Genomic DNA, 16,283 nt, shown 5'->3' on the forward strand with positions numbered 1-16,283 from the left:
TGTAGGTAGGAACCAGAGATGCTGGTTTATACCGAAGATAGACCTAAAATGTTGGAGTAAGTCAGCAGGTCAGGCAGCATCTCTGGAGAAAAAGAATAGGTGACGTCACAGGTTGGAACCCTTCCTCGAATCTGTACGTCTTTGGACTGTAGGAGAAAACCAGAGCACCCGGGGAAAACCCATGTGGTCACAGGGAGAACCTGCAATCTCAGTAGCCTAGCCTAGTAATACAGACAGTAGCCTAGTCACGTAGTACCCGGGTCTCTGGCGCTGTAAGGCAGCAGCAACTCTACCGCTGTGCCGCCTCTCAGTGTTTAATTCAAGAGCCGGATTAAACTTTTGTTTAATCGTGTTAAAGCTATACAAGACGTTGGTGAGTGCAGTTCCGGTCACCTAGCTCTAGGATGGATGGCCTTAGGCTGGAATGATGTATCCTTTTGTGTATTAACCAGTATCTGCAGTTTTTTGTTTCTCCAGATTCACAGGGATGTTACCATATTTAAGAGGCTTGAGTTATAAGAAGGGAATGGATAGGCTGGAACATTTTTTCCCTGGAGCGTAGGAGGCTGAGGGGTGTCCTTATAAAGGTGTATGAAAACATGACGGGGCACAGAGATCGTAAATGGTCAGTTTATCTCAGGAAAGGGAAATCCAATACTTGTGGGCGTAGGTTTAAGGTGAGAAGGGAAAGATTTAAAGGGGCCTGAGGGACAAACTTTTCACACAGAGGGTAGTGTGTATGTGGAAAGTGTTTCTAAAAGAAGTGGCAAGAGGCAGGAACAATTACATGTAGAAGACATTTGGACATGAACCTGGACATAAATGGGTTAGAGACATATGGACCCAATATAGAGAAGTAGAACGAGCTCAGGTAGGTTTAGGTTTATTATTCTCACGTGTATCGAGGTTCAGTGAAAAGCTATCCAAACAGATATGATATAACATACGTAAATGCAATCAAGTCAAACCCATGTACATTAGATAGAGCAAAGGGGAAGATACAGAGTGAAGAATATATTTCTCAGCATTGTAGAGCACTGTAGCATATCAGTTCCATCGACAAAGTCCAATGTCCACCATAGGGTAGAAGTGAATGAAGGATTGTTCAGAAGCCTGATTACAGAGACAGAGAAGCTGTTCCCGAGTCTGGTGGTGTGTACTTTCACAATGCCAAATTAAATTAACCCCAACCGTAAAAATGATCTGTATCCCTCCATTCCATGGATGTTCATGTGCTTGTCTAAATGCCTCTTAAACACCACTATCATATCCACCCCCACTACCACCCCTGGCAACACATTGGCTGATCTATCTGTCCCTCTCAACTCCATTCTCCTGCCTTTGCCTCATAACGAAACCTTTACTAATCAAGAATCTGCCAATCGCCTCCTTATAAGTATCCATTGACTTGGCCTCCTCAGCCATCTGTGGTAATTAATTCCACTCTGCAGCAATGAACTCCATTTGGAGTATTTTGAGCAGTTTCAGGCCCTACATCTGAGGAAGGACGTGTTGGCGTTAGAGAGTCCAGAGGAGGTTTACGAGAATGACACTGGGGACGATTGGGTTAATGTTTGATGAGCGTTTGACGGCACTGGGCCTTTACTCGTTGGACGTTTAGAAGGATGAGGGAGGGGGTGACCTCATTGAACCTTACCCAATAATTAAAGGCCTGGAAAGAGTGGATGTGGAAAGGATGTAGTCTCGGACCAGAGGGCTTCGCCTCAGAATAGAAGGACACTCGTTTAGAAAGAAGACGAGGAGGAATTTCTTTAGTCAGAGGGTGGTGAATCTGTGGAATTCAGATTTAGAAGGAGATTCAATGCCTTCTTTCCCTGTAAACCACCGGTGGAGCCTTGCCCACAGTCTGTCTCGTCCTTTCCTTCTTTGTTGTTTTTTAGTTTGTGTTAAATGTATGTTTTAGTGTTCTTTAGCTTGTTTTATGTGGGGGGTGGGGGGAGGTGGAGGAAACTTTTTTTAAATCTCTCACCTCGACGGATATGCGATTTGTTTCCGTATCGTATCTCCGTCCGCATTGCGGCCTAACATTGAGGAGCTGGCGGCCTCTGCTGGAGACCGACTTCAGGAGCTCCAACCGCGGGAGCCTGTGGACTTAACATTGTGGAGCTGGCGGTCCCTGTCGGTGATCGACCTCGGAGCTCCAACCGCGGGAGCCTGCGGACTTTAACATCGTGGAGCTCGCGGCCCCTGGTTAGAGACCGACTTCAGGAGCTCCAAGCCGCAGGAACTTCGAGCGCCCCAACATGGGAGCTTCGAGCGCCCTGACGCGGGAGCTTAGATCGCCCCAACGTGGGGGCTTCGATCGCCAGCTGCGGGAGCTTCAATCACCCTGACTGCGGATGGTTCGACTGCCCCGACCGCGGGAGAATAAAGAGAAGAAGATTAGACTTTATTGCCTTCCATCACAGTGAGGAATGTGGGGAATTCGCTGTGGTGGATGTTTATGTTACGTTTATGGAAGAGAGGAGGATGATGTCAAAACTAACATCGCTGCTGGACAACGACTCCCACCCCATGCAGGACACTGTCACTGCACTGAGTAGCTCCTTCAGTGACAGACTCCTTGACCCCAAGTGTGTGAAGGAGAGATATAGGAGGTCATTCCTTCCCGCTGCTGTGAGACTGCACAACCAGCACTGCTCCCAGCAGACGAGTCAACAATAACAGCTAAGAACACACAGAAAACTGATGACAATTTATGTATCTTTTATTTATAATGAAGGATCTCTTGCTCTCTTGCTATCCACTTTGCTGCTGTAACACTAAATTTCCCCGGTGTGGGACGAATAAAGGAATATATTATTATATTATTAACTTTTATGTAGTTGTGTGTCTTGTTGCTTTGTTTTAGTATGGCTGTATGGTAATTCGAGTTTCACTGTACCTTAATACACGTGACAATAACCAGACCTTTGAACCTTTGAAGGGGTCTCATGCATGGACAATAAATGCTGGCCTCATTAATACTGCAGTAACACATATTGCCCAGCTGATAGAAAGTGGTGATCACTGGGAGAGTTAAAAAATGTAAAAATTGACATTTGAAGAAGGATTAAATATTAAATCTTCTTAGCGATATCTGGAGATGCATTAATTAAATATTAAGCAAAAACATGGGTTTAATTAGGATTTTCAAATTAATTATAAATTAATGTCATTTAAAGTCACACCCTCAAGGGTGAAACTTGTCAGAATCTTCAATTACTCTTTCTGTTAGTAAACAGAATATTAGCAACTCCAACATGCAAGCAGTCCCTTAATAGAGATTGGGTGACCTGTGAAAGATGAAGTTGCAGTTGGAGGTCGCATGTGCTCTGTTTCCCTTTGAATGTTTGTTCTGTGAACTGCTCTAATTAACACTTCAGCATTGTGGTAGATTATTAGGTTCTGCCACAGGACAGACCTTTACAGGGCAGCGAGTCTTGTTCACACATTAACAAGTAACACATGTAGGAAGGAACTGCAGATGCTGGTTGAAGCAGAAGATGGACACAAAACGCTGGAGTAAATCAGCGCGACAGACAGCATCTCTGGAGTAAAGGAAGAAAGGTCTCAACCCAAAACGTCACACATTCCTTCTCTCCAGAGCTGCTGTCTGACCCGCTGAGTTACTCCAAATTTTGTGTCTATCAACAAGTAACATGCGTAGGAAGCAACTGCAGATGCTGGTTTATATCGGAGATAGACAAAATTTGTAGGAATAGGAATGTGTAGCCTGATCCGCTGAGTTACTCCAACACCTTGTGTCTATCTTAACAAGTAACATGCTCCGCAGGCTTTCCTCAGCTTCTTGTATCAGACTGAAGACTGAGTGAGGTCCCTTCCAGCAACATTGTTGATCAATCTGCCACAGCATTCTCCTCAGTTACCTCACTTTCGCATCCACTCATGCACATTCGGGGCAATTTTACAGAGGGACAATTAACCGCATGTCTTTGGGATGTAGGAGGAAACCAGAGCACCCGGAGGAAACCCATGCGTTCACAGGAAGGGCGTACAAACTCCACGTAGACCACAGCAGAGGTCAGGATCGAGCCCAGGTCTCTGGAGCAGTGAGGCAGCTGCATCACCATAATTGAACTAAACTTAACTTTAGGAAGGATGAGAAGGTAATGGGAAGACGGCAGAAATGATTGAGCTGCATGGTGACAAGGATGAGGAATCCCCATGACAAGATTAGAAGAGAGAAATGGGAACAAAGAGTTTTTTAGAGATACAGCGTGGAAACAGGCCCTTTGGCCCACCGACTCCACGCTGACTAACGATCACTAGTTCTATTCGACCCACAGAAGCCAATTAACCTACAAACCTGCTCGTCTATGGAATGTGGGATAAAATCGAAGCACCCGGAGAAAACTCACGCGGTCACAGGGAGAACGTACAAACTCCGTACAGACAACACCTGTGGTCAGGTTTGAACCTGGGTCTCTAGCGCTGTAAGGCAGCAACACTACCGCTGCTCCACCGTGCCGCTTGTAATTAGAGGAGATTTAATAGTGGTGGCAAATAGTTCAGTCACGGTTAATAGAAGGAAGTTGTTTTTATTGAGATGCAAAGTGCTGGAGTAACTCAGCAGGTCAGGTAGTATCTTTGGAGCACAGAGATAGGTGACGTTTCGGGTCAAGATCCTTCTTCAGACAGACCCAAAATGTCACCGAACCATGTTCTCCAGAGATGCTACCCGACATGCCGAGTTACTCCAGTATTGCGAGTCCTTTTGTGTATTAACCAGCATCTGAAGTCCTTTGTTGTTCCAAGCTGTTCCTATTGTTGGATGGTTGAAGAACCTGGAGTTATTTGTCTTCAAACTTGTGTATCTCCTGCCTGATGGGAGAAGGGAGAAGAGGGAGTGACCGGGGTGAGACAGGTCCTTGATTATGCTGGAGGGAATTGCGGAGGCAGTGAAATGTAGATGGAGTCAATGGAAGGGAGGCTGCTTTGTGAGGTGGTCTGGGTGTAGTTTCAGTTCAATTCCAGTCAGCTGAAAGACAATACAAGCTGTCCACAGTGTACAGATACAGCATAAAGGGAATTGCTTTTTTGCAAGATAAAGTCCAGTAAAGTGATTAAAGATAGTCTGAAGGTCTCCAAAAAGCTAGATGGTAGCTCATGGTCCGCTTACCTGATAACAGCTGGGAAGAAACTGTCCCTGAATCTGGAGGTGTGTGTTTTCCGACTTCTGCACCTCTTGCCTGATGGGAGATGGGAGAAGAGGGAGGGACCGGGGTGAGACTAGCTGGTTTGTGTGATGGTCTGGGTGTAAATGGGTTAGAATGAAGCTGCTGATATCTCTCTTTTTTTTTCCAACACCGTTTGCAAGTAGATCAGCCCCTCGGGCCATATCACTTCAGTTCTAAGGCAAGGGATCTTCGATACGGTACATTTTCTGAAGATTAATCCCCGACGCATTAAACGTGCCCCGAGGGAAGATCATCAAAACCGCTGCAGTGGAGGAGCTGAGAAAGATAGGACAGCAAGGAAGTCGGATGATGGAAGTCAAGGACCGATGGAGATGACCCTCATTGCCACCAGCCAGCGGACAAAACACAGAAGGAATTTCATTGAAGGCGTTACATGCAATTATGTCTTCAACAAATGAGAAACGTCCCTCAGCTGCACATGGAATTCGATTGCATTATCACCAGGTCAAAAAAAAAACCCAGCTCCTGGAAACCCATCGTGGGGACTAAGTTAATTATCTGGAAAATTGAAGCGGCATCCCAATGAATGGCTGGTGCACTTTATACAGCGGGATCGAGCTTTCTCCCAAATGACGAAGATCACACCTTTGATGCTTATATTTGTGGAACAGCTTAACAATTTGCCTCGGGCACTTCAGCTTCCGATGGCCTGGTGATATGAATTCAGATTGAGCTACCTTACTTATTCTGAGGCTGCACCTCTTGCTTCTTCAGGCCCATTGAATCTCATTTCCTAGCTAAGCAATAACCTATTTTATAATTTCCCCTTCTAGTTTTGAAATCCCTCCATTACTTTTCCCCTTCCCGTTTCCATAAAGACCGTCTGACGAAGAGTCTCAACCCGAAACGTCATCCATTCTTTCTCTCCAGAGATGCTGCCTGTCCCGCTGAGTTATTCCAGCACTTTGGGCCTGTCGTCCATTAAGTCCTTTGGTCTTACAACCAGCTGCAATATTTGCATTCTTATATATGTGGCTCATTGGCAATCCTCTGTTTCAATCTGACACCTTCAGATTCAGGAAAGTGTTTCTTCCCATCTGTCTTCAGGCAACTGAACTGTTCTCTCACCAGCTGGAGAGTGGTCCTAATCTACCATCCACCTCATTGGAGACCTTCGAACTATCTTCAATCGGACTTTATCTTTACACCAAAGATAGACACAAAATGCTGGAGTAACTCAGCGGGTCAGGCAGCTTCTCTGGAGAAACGGATCAGGTGACGTTTCGGGTCGGAACCCTTCGTCAGACTCTAAACAAGAAGTCTGAAGAAGGGTGCGGACCTAAAACGTCATCTGTTCCTTTTCTGCAGAGAAGCTGCCTGACCCCCTGAGTTGTTCCAGCACTTGGTGTCTATTCCTCTATTCCCTGTACATCCATCTAAAACCCTCTTACACGCCGCTATCGTATCTATCTCCACCACCACCCCTGGCAGTGTGTTCCAGGTGCCCACTACTCTGTGCAGAAAACCTGCCCCAAACTATGATCTTCTATGGATTGTACCTTTGGTTGCACCACAGACTTTAGTTCTGCTGGTGAATAAAAGTCAGGGTTGTTGCAGAGTGAGTGGAGGGCTGCACGTTCAGGAGGGGAGAGGTTAGAGTTAGTCAGGGGAGTGGAGAATTTGAGGCGGTTAATGTCACGCCGGCAGTTGGCGATGAAAAGTTCTAGTGAGGGTAGTTGGCCAACCAGTACATCCCGCCCCCCCTGACATCAGTCTGAAGAAGGGTCTCGACCCGAAACGTCACCCATTCCTTCTCTCCTGAGATGCTGCCTGACCTGCTGAGTTACTCCAGCATTTTGTGAATAAAAGACTTTGGTTCTGTACACTGTGGACGGTTTGATCGTAATCATGTATAGCCTTTTTGCTGACTGGATAGCATGCATCAAAAAGCTTTTCACTGTACCTGACAATAATACGTGACAATACTAAACTAAACTAAACCTGTGCACTGCAATCTCCTTCCTATCCTCCTCCATCTCTCTTCCCTCAGCTTAAAAGTTCATTAATCCTGACCAACTATCCAAAATCTCCTCAGGTCGCTCATGATCAATTTGTTCGGTTTGACCTACACCACCTTGGCCACACCTTTATCTCACTGCCACATGGGGAAGCAGAGAAGCAGGCACAGGAGCCTGAGACTGTTATTTCCAGGTTTCAGAGCACGATGCTTCCCATCGGCTATTAGGCTCTTGAAGCATCTTGCACAGCCCTAAACGCAACCTGACCCCTGCATCAAACTACTATAGACATTGCACTATGCAATGCGTACGTTGGCTTGCACTATTGTGTTCTGATTCAATCCGGTTTAGGAAGGAACTACAGATGCTGGTTTATAACATAGACACAAAATGCTGGAGTAACTCAGCGGGTCAGGCAGCATCTCCAACGAAAAGGAATAGGTGATGTAGAATGGATGGATTCCAACCCGAAATGACACCTATCCCTTTTCTCTAGAGATGCGACCTGACCCGTTGAGTTACACCTGCATTTTGTGCCTATCTTTGCTTTGGTTTGGTTTGCTTTGATTTAGTTTAGTTTAGTTTAAAGATACAACATTAAAACAGGCCCTTCGGTCCACCGAGTCCACGCTACCCATCGATCCTCTGTTCACACTAGTTCCATGTTATCCAACTTTCTCATCCACTCCCTACATTCTACGGGCAATTTACAGAGGCCTGTTAACCTACAAACCTGCATGTCTTTGAGATGTGGTGGAAGCTGAAGCACCCGGAGGAAAACCACGTGATTACAGGGAGTACTTGCAAACTCCACAAAGACAAGGATCAAATCCAGGTCTCTGGCGCCATAGGTTTGTAGGTTAATTGGCTTGTGCAAATTGCCCCTCATGCTTCGGATGTAAAACTGGGCTGACATAGAACTGGTGTATGGAAGATCAAAGGTCGGCGCGGCCTCGGTGGGACAAAGTGCACGTTTCCACGCTCGAGCTCTAAATACTAAATCTCCTCTAGACACACAATGCTGGTGTAACTCAGCGGGGCAGGCAGCATCTCTGGAGAGAACAAATGGGTGACGTTTCGGGTCGAGACCCTTCTTCAGTCATGCTGCCTGCCCCGCTGAGTTACTCCAGCATTTTATATCTATCCAGTTTAAACCAGCATCTGCAGTTCCTTCCTACGCGCTAAATCACCTAACTATTGTTTGGCAATGCTTCTGACAAGCACCTTGGAATTTTTTGCAGATATTTCAGTAGTAGCTACTGATTGTACATCCTTAATTTCTGTTTCACCTTCTAGAGCACACTAGTCATTCTAATCCAAAACAACTGGCAATAATTCTGTGACAATACTCAAGGTAGGTCACATTGGTAGAAATGATTCTCCACCCTCATGACCCAACAAGTGCAAGGGAGGCAGACAATTAAGATATATAACCAAACGCAAATCTATTTATGGCTCATCCCTGTGCTCCATTCTCTGCAGGGTCACTTGAACTTGTCAATGTGACTGAAGGCCTCAGCTCAGCAAAGTACAAAGAGTAAAGATGTAACAATAATATAGAAACAGGAGTAAGGCGTCACTCAGTGAAAAATTATTATGTTCTGTAAGCTAACTCTAGTAACGCATGTTGGTTCTCATAATCCTCATTCTTAAACTAAGGACATGGAACAACCACCAGACTTGGCCCCGACCCACCAGCGTCACCAACACGGGGCCGTGCAGGCGATTGCCAGGCCCTGGCAGGCAGCCGGCCCCGGATCCCGCCTGGACTGGGACGAGGCTCGTCTCCTGCTCGCCCTCGAAGACCAGAAACTGGGAGGAGAGAGTCGACGACGACGGCGGAGGATGGACAAAGGGCCGGCAGGAGGTGGTTCGGGGAGGGGGAGGTGTGTCTAACCTCCCTGGGCTTTCAAGGTCCTGCTGAGGCACCCCGTGGGCATGAAGGCTGAAGGACAGGAGTGGAGAGGGACTGCCCGCTGGCGAATTGTATGAGGGGAAGAGGCGGTCGGGTCGAGGGCAGGACGCAGAGAGGCAGGTGGGCCGTCGAGAACAAAGAGGGACTTGGTGGGGAGGGGCCATAGAGAACAACGAGGGACCCTGCAGGAGGGGGCCTCCGAGAACAAAGACGGACCATTGGGCCACAATGAGTACTTTTGTAACTTTATCGGCACCAGGTACATTGCAACTCTGCGTACTTTGTGTATTCTATGGGAAAACAAAGAGGTTCTCTGTACCCTGGTACTTGTGACAATAAAGTGCCATTGAATCATTGTACATCACAATACAGAATTCAGAATTTTATTTAGGTCTCCCCACGTCCGTAGGTAAGAGAGTGAATTTCAGATTTCAACTGTAGGTTTCATGAAGAAATTCCTTTGGATAGCCTTTCCAAAACAGCCTAGCACAAATGTAATGTCATAAATGAAAAAATAAAAGACACATTTTATAACAGGCACTCTTCAAATTGGCAATAACATGACTGAAAGGCTGGAGGCAATTCAATGCACAAGTTTAACCAAACTACTAACTGACCATCACTGAAGTGTTGGCTCAGACCCTTGAAAAACATCATCCGTAGACAGTTGCAAATGTGTCCTTTGCATCTTAGCTTGTCTTACACCACACTGTTTCTCTGCGTTATCTGAATAAAAATGAGTACTGTTGTCAATTCACACTCAAAAGCCATGGGTTAATGTTAGCGAGGTGAATGCAGGAAAGCAACGCTCACTTTCTGTGAGACTTGGTGTAAAAGTTAACGATGGTGAACAGATCTCCTCGCAGAGATACCACTTTTCCGAAGCGGTACAGTAGTTATTTCAAGTGCAACGCTGAAAACTCCCCTCATTCTCATGAGCCAAGGCTGTGAAGCAAGGCACGGTATCTCATAGAAAACATAGAAAGTAGGCCATTTGGCCCTTTGAACCAGCACCGCCATTCAATATGATAATAGCTGATCGTCCACAATCAGTACACCGTTCCTGCCTCCTCCCCATATCCCTTAATTCCGTTAGCCCTGAGAGCTAAATCGAACACACTCTTGAATACAACATCTCATGTTGTTCGTATGAAGCTTCCTTCCATTTCCCCTACACCTGACTCTATTGATTTCAGAGATGTTCCTCAAGATCATAACTTTGGTGAGTCACTGTCTTCTTCAATGATTGTTGCTCTGCCTCTTCCTCCAATTCCCTCCCCCTTTGGAATTCTGCTGTGCACATGAATAATACTTCTGAAGAAGACATTAGTTGTGCTATCTGTCTCTTTACTCTGTCTGACAAAACACTTTTGATCTGGAATGTTAACTCTGTTTCTCTCTCCACGGACGCTGCCGGCAATGTTAGGTGTGTTCAGCATTTTAGATGACATCTTTTGTTTTACCTCTCCGTCTTTTAGCTCCACCTGCCCACCCCCATGATTCGATGTTCACCGTATCCGAGTAATGATCATATCTTCAGTCGTTCCAGTCTAGTTGGGTGAAGGGGTGACACTGGCAACTCCGTCTTTCCCCGAAGTCAAAAATTGCTTCCTCTGTATCAACACCAACTCACAACCACAGCATTTGCAGCATGGTTTTACCTTGGGAGCTAAAAACTGGGGGGACAACATTGAATGACCCAGTCATCCCTCCAAGACGCGCCACACTGGGCTATTATTACAGTAGATTACACAAAAAACAGACCTCGATATGACATGTAAACAACTACATGGGAGCCCGCCACTGTGATGGCCAGGGATACTAGTCACTCTGGCATTCTTGAGTAAACCTAGATGCTGCATTCTAAAGGTTGACTGATGTAACTTGAATGTTCCCTTGCCTGTGTCAATACAAATCCCCAGGACACTTGGTATTTACGCTGCATTTGGAGTCAATGCATCAAGGTAGAATTAGCCATTACTTGAGTAAACTCTTCAGAAAACATTGTTAGAAATCCATCCTCTGCCGCGTGCATTGAAACAGAAACTTGATGTTGTAACATGCACGCTAAGTTTTACTCAGGGACTCTTTTGAAGTCTCCAGACCTCAGGAGCAAGGTTCAATGTCTGCAGGTTACAACACGGGGCCACGCGAATTGTTATATCTCATTTCTATCCTTGGTAGCGACATATCAAAATATATACAAGGCACATTGCGAGTGGAAGTTCAGCAAGCCAGGAGTACAATAACACAGAGGGCCACAAGGAGAGGGGTGAGTAGAGCAGAGCAGTGCCCATGCCGTCACTTACCCCTGTCGCTGTAGTCGTCCACCAGAATGATTTCTGCCACCAGCTGATCTGGCGAGCGGTTGACCACGCTGTACACCGTCCGCAAGAGCGACGACCATCCCTCGTTGTGGAAAGGGATGATGATGCTGGTGTTCGGCAACTTCTCCAGGTACAGTTTCTGCTTGCAGCTGGGGAGGAAGGGAAACAGCAGGTTGGGCACAGAAAGAGTAGGTGGCATGGTGGCGCAGCGGTAGAGTTGCTGCCTCACAGCGCCAGAGACCCGGGTTCAATTCTGACCACGGGTGCCCTCTGTACGGAGTTTGTATGTTCTCCCCGTGACCGCGTGGGTTTTCTCCGGGTGATTTTAGATTTAGATTTAGAGATACAGTGCGGAAACAGGCCCTTCGGCCCACCGAGTCCGCGCTGCCCAGCGATCCCCGCACATTAACACTATCCTACACACACTAGGGACAATTTTTACATTTACCCAGTCAATTAACCTACATACCTGTACGTCTTTGGAATGTGGGAGGAAACCGAAGATCTCGGAGAAAACCCACGCAGGTCAAGGGGAGAACGTACAAACTCCGTACAGACAGCGCCCTTAGTCGGGATCGAACCTGAGTCTCCGGCGCTGCATTCGCTGTAAGGCAGCAACTCTACCGCTGCGCCACCGCGCCGCCGGGTGCTCTGGTTTCCTCCCACACTCCAAAGACGTACAGGTTTGCAGGTTATTTGTCTACGATAAAATTGTCCCCAGTGTGTAGGATAGTGTCACGGGGTGATTGCTGGTCGGCACAGGCTCGGTGCGTCGAAGAGCCTGTTTCCACGCTGACCAATGATCAGCCCGTATGCTCTATCTCTGAAGCCTAAAGTAAAGAGAGGAATCTGTGTTGATTGTTCATACATGGAACTGCAGATGCTGGTTTACACAAAAAGACAAACAGTGCTGGAGTAACCCAGCGGGTCAGGCAGCATTTTTGGAGAACATGGATAGGTGATGTTTCGACTTGGGTCGAGACCATTCTTCACACTAAAAACATAAATTGTACACATATTACACATTAATTCTAGAAGACGGGAAAGGAAATAAAGCTATGCAAAATACTAAACATTCGTGCAAAACATAGTTAGGAAACAAGCTCACAGCTGTGCAAGAGGTGTTCCCTGGTGTTCTGTTGCCATCATAGGATTTGGGTGGCTAAGGCCTACTGGATCTCCTGGTTGCTAACTACATAAACTCCTCTTCCCTTTCCAGGCTGACCTTTCTGTCTGGGCTTTCTCCATTGCTTGAGTGAGGCCACATGCAAACTGGACGAACAGCACCTCATATTCTGCTTGGGTAGCTTACAGCCCAATGGTATGAACATTGAATTCTCCACTTGTAGGTAACTACAACCCGAGGAGCGAGGCCGGGAGGAGAGGAGAGAGAACCGGGGTCTGGCCTTGAGGCCGGCTGCGGGAGGCGCCCTCGGGGCACAAAGGTGAACGGGCGAGGAGAGGAACGTGGGTTTGTTGGTCGATCCAGATGACCAAGGAAGGCGATGGCTGGCAGCAGCCTGGGGCTGGCCAGGAACGGGCACCGCTCATAACACCTAGAGCGAGGACTGGACTCTGAAAATGGTGCCAAAACATGGCGCCTCTTGCATGCGGGCTCAGAAGACTGTTTCTGTAGCCTTTGCTAATCGAGGATCGGGGGAAGGTATGGGAATACTGTACCGGACTATATGTAAGAAAATAATTTCACATGACAATAACCGCACCATAGAACCATTGAAAACGTCACCTATCCATTACCTCCAGAGATGCTGACTGACCAGCTGAGTTACTGACTGAGTTACTGAGTTACTGACCAGCACATTGTGTTTTTTTTTCACATTGAACACTCCCCCCAGCGCCAGAGACCCGGGTTTGATCCTGACTACGGGTCCTTTTTTGTACGGAGTTTGTATGTTCTCCCCGTGACCGCGTGGGTTTTCTCCGGGATGTCTGGTTTCCTCCCACACTCCAAAGACGTGCAGGTTTGTAGGTTAATTGGCTTGGTATAATTGTAAATTTGTCCCTAGTGTGTGTAGGGTAGTGTTAGTGGGTGGGGATCGCTGGTCGGCGTGGACTCGGTGGGCCTGTTTCCACACTGTATCTCTAAACAAAACTAGATGGAGCATTTTGGTCGGCGGGAGGAAGTTGGGCCGAGGGGCCTGTTTCCACACTGAATGAGGCAGCTCTGTTTAAAATGGATACTTGCAATGCAATGAGCTTCCTTTGCATTCAAGCCCAGGTATTAGGGAGATGTTATTCCTTATTACCAGTTCTTAGTGCTACCTGCACTGAAATGTTCTGTACTCAGACCTTGCAGACATAGAACATAGGACAGCACACCACAGGAACAGGCTCCTTCAGTCCACATTGTCTCTGCCGAACATGAGGCCAAGATAAACTAATCTCATCTCCCTGCAGATCATCCACACTGCTCCATTCCCTGCATATCACTGTGCATAGGTAAAAACCGCTTAAACGCCACCATTGTTTCAGCTTCCGCCACCACCTCTGGCAATGCAATCCAGGAATCCACCACTCTGTGTAAAAAACCTGTCCCGTACATCTCCTTTAAAGGTTGCCATTCTCAACCCTAAAGCAATGCCCTCGTCTTTGATATTTTAACCCTGGGGGAAAAGGTTCTGAATGTCTACCCTGTTGATGCCTCTCGTAATTTTACATGTGTCTGTCAGGTCTCCTCTCCACCTTTGGCATTACAGAGAAAGCAATCCAAGTCTATCCAACTTCTCCTTGTAGCAAATACCCTCTCATCCAGGCATCATGCACTTCTGCACCCTCTCCAAAGCCCCCCCCCCCCCCCCCCCATCCTTACTGTAATGGGACAACCAGAACTGCACACAATATTCAAAATGTAGCCTAAAAAAGCCCTATAAATCTGCATCATGACTTCCTGACTCTTATATGGGAACCGTTCCATCCAAGGCTGCAAGCAATTGCAGAGAATTGTGGACGTAGCCCAGACCATCACACAAAGCAACCTCTCTTCCACTGGAAGGTCTGATGAAGGGTTCCAAACTAAAAAGCCACCCATCCTTTCTCTCCAGAGGTGCTACCTGACACGTGAGTTACTCCAGCACTTTGTGTCCAACTCCCTTCCATTGACTCCGTCTCCACTTCACGCTGCCTCGGCAAGGCGACCAGCAGAATCAAGGACGTGTCTCACCCTGGCCACTCCCCCTTCTCCCCTCTCCCATCAGGCAAGAGATGTAGAAATGTGAAAACGCACACCTCCGGATTTAGGAACAGTTTCTTCCCAGCTGTCATCAGGCAACCATCCTATCAACAACTAGAGAGCAGTCCTGAGCTACCATCTACCTCATTGGAGACCCTCGGATTGTCTTGAATCAGACTTTACTGGACTTTATCTTACACTATATGTTATTCCCTTTATCTCCTATTTGTACACTGAGAACGGCTCGATTGTAATCATGTATAGTCTTGCCGCTGTCTGGATAGCACGCAATGGCCTTTCACTGTACCTCGTTACACGCGACAATAAACTGAACCAAACTATTTACAACCCGTGAATAAGTGAGCGGTTTGGGGTGATAGAGCTCATAGAGTTGCTGCCTCACAACTCCAGCGACTTGGGTTCAGGCCTTACCACCAGTACAGTTTGTGTGGAGTCTGCACGTTCTCCCAGTAATCCTGTGTGTTTTGATTACTTGTGTTCCATTTTTCTCCCACATCCCTAAAACATACAGGTCGGTAGGTTATCCAGCCACTGTTAATTGCCTCTATAGGTGGATTGGAGTTCAATAGAAACTTGCGGGCACAGACTTGGTGGCGACCAGTTACTTATAACAGTATAAGGCCTGTTTCCGCACTGTATCGCAAAAGTCTAAAGTCCACATTTAATAATTTGGTTTGAACTGCTTTCTGTGGCAGTGAATTCCATAGGGCCACCACTCTCCAGAACAAGACATTACTCCTCAATTTCATTTTAATATTGAATTCTGGCCAATATTAACACCTCAAACATAGTCGTTTACTGATGTTGAAGACACAGGTTGTATCCTACATTATATAATAAAAAAGAACTGCAAATGCTGGTTGAAGTAGGAAATTCAGAAAATTACAAGGAAGATGAGTAGTTTGCAATATGTTTAACCCGAAAGTTTATATACTGGGAAAGCTCGATGGGAAAAGAGGCCGACACTTAAGGACGTTAGGAGAGGTGATAAAAAGAAGGAAATGCAGATGCTGACTGACACTGAAGATAGACATAAAATGCTGGAGTAACTCAGTGGGTCAGGCGGCATCTCTGGAGAAAAGGAATAGGTGACGTTATGGGTCGAGACCCTTCTTCAGACTCTGAGTGTTTCCCAGTGCACACTGTTAATGCCCGACCTGTTTGAGAAACTCACCACCACTCTACAAGATGGTCTTTTTGTCTGTTCCTATGTGAGCCCTAATTAAGAGGGCATCCGGGCCTAATTATCTGGAAACACAGACTCGATTCACTGCAGATGATGTCCCCAGCTTTGGGGGGGATCTGAAAGCTTAAGTGATAACACCCTAAACACGTAGATAAATGTGCCTTCTGTGATGAGTTCTGAGGCCATACTTTGCTAGCATTGGTCTCAGCCCAACTCCACAGAGGTACTGCTATCCTGACAGCGTCTCAAGATGTGACGGATGGGTGGCGCAGTGGTAAAGTTGCTGCCTTGCAGCACCAGAGACCCGGATTTGATCCCGACCACGGTGCTGTCTGTACGAAGTTTGCACGTCCTCCCCATGACTGCGTGGTTTTTCTCCTGGTGCTCCGGTTTCCTCCCACACTCTGGAGACGTACAGGTTTGTAGGCTAATTGGCTTCTGTACATTGCAAATTGTCCCTAGTG

The 16,283-nt window shown here is 46.8% G+C and overlaps 1 protein-coding gene across 2 annotated transcripts in view; it reads right to left on the minus strand.

Moving 5' to 3' along the window:
* The window catches only part of galntl6 (polypeptide N-acetylgalactosaminyltransferase like 6), an 801,537-nt gene that overhangs the window by 466,170 nt on the left and 319,084 nt on the right, over window positions 1–16,283 (minus strand). For both annotated transcript variants that reach the window (XM_078396864.1, XM_078396865.1), the window contains one exon: window positions 11,405–11,571. In XM_078396864.1, the coding sequence (XP_078252990.1) occupies window positions 11,405–11,571 (167 nt within the window). The remainder of the gene's footprint in view (window positions 1–11,404; window positions 11,572–16,283) is intronic.

This window comes from Rhinoraja longicauda, chromosome 3 (assembly GCF_053455715.1).
Source record: "Rhinoraja longicauda isolate Sanriku21f chromosome 3, sRhiLon1.1, whole genome shotgun sequence".
Lineage (NCBI taxonomy): Eukaryota > Metazoa > Chordata > Chondrichthyes > Rajiformes > Arhynchobatidae > Rhinoraja > Rhinoraja longicauda.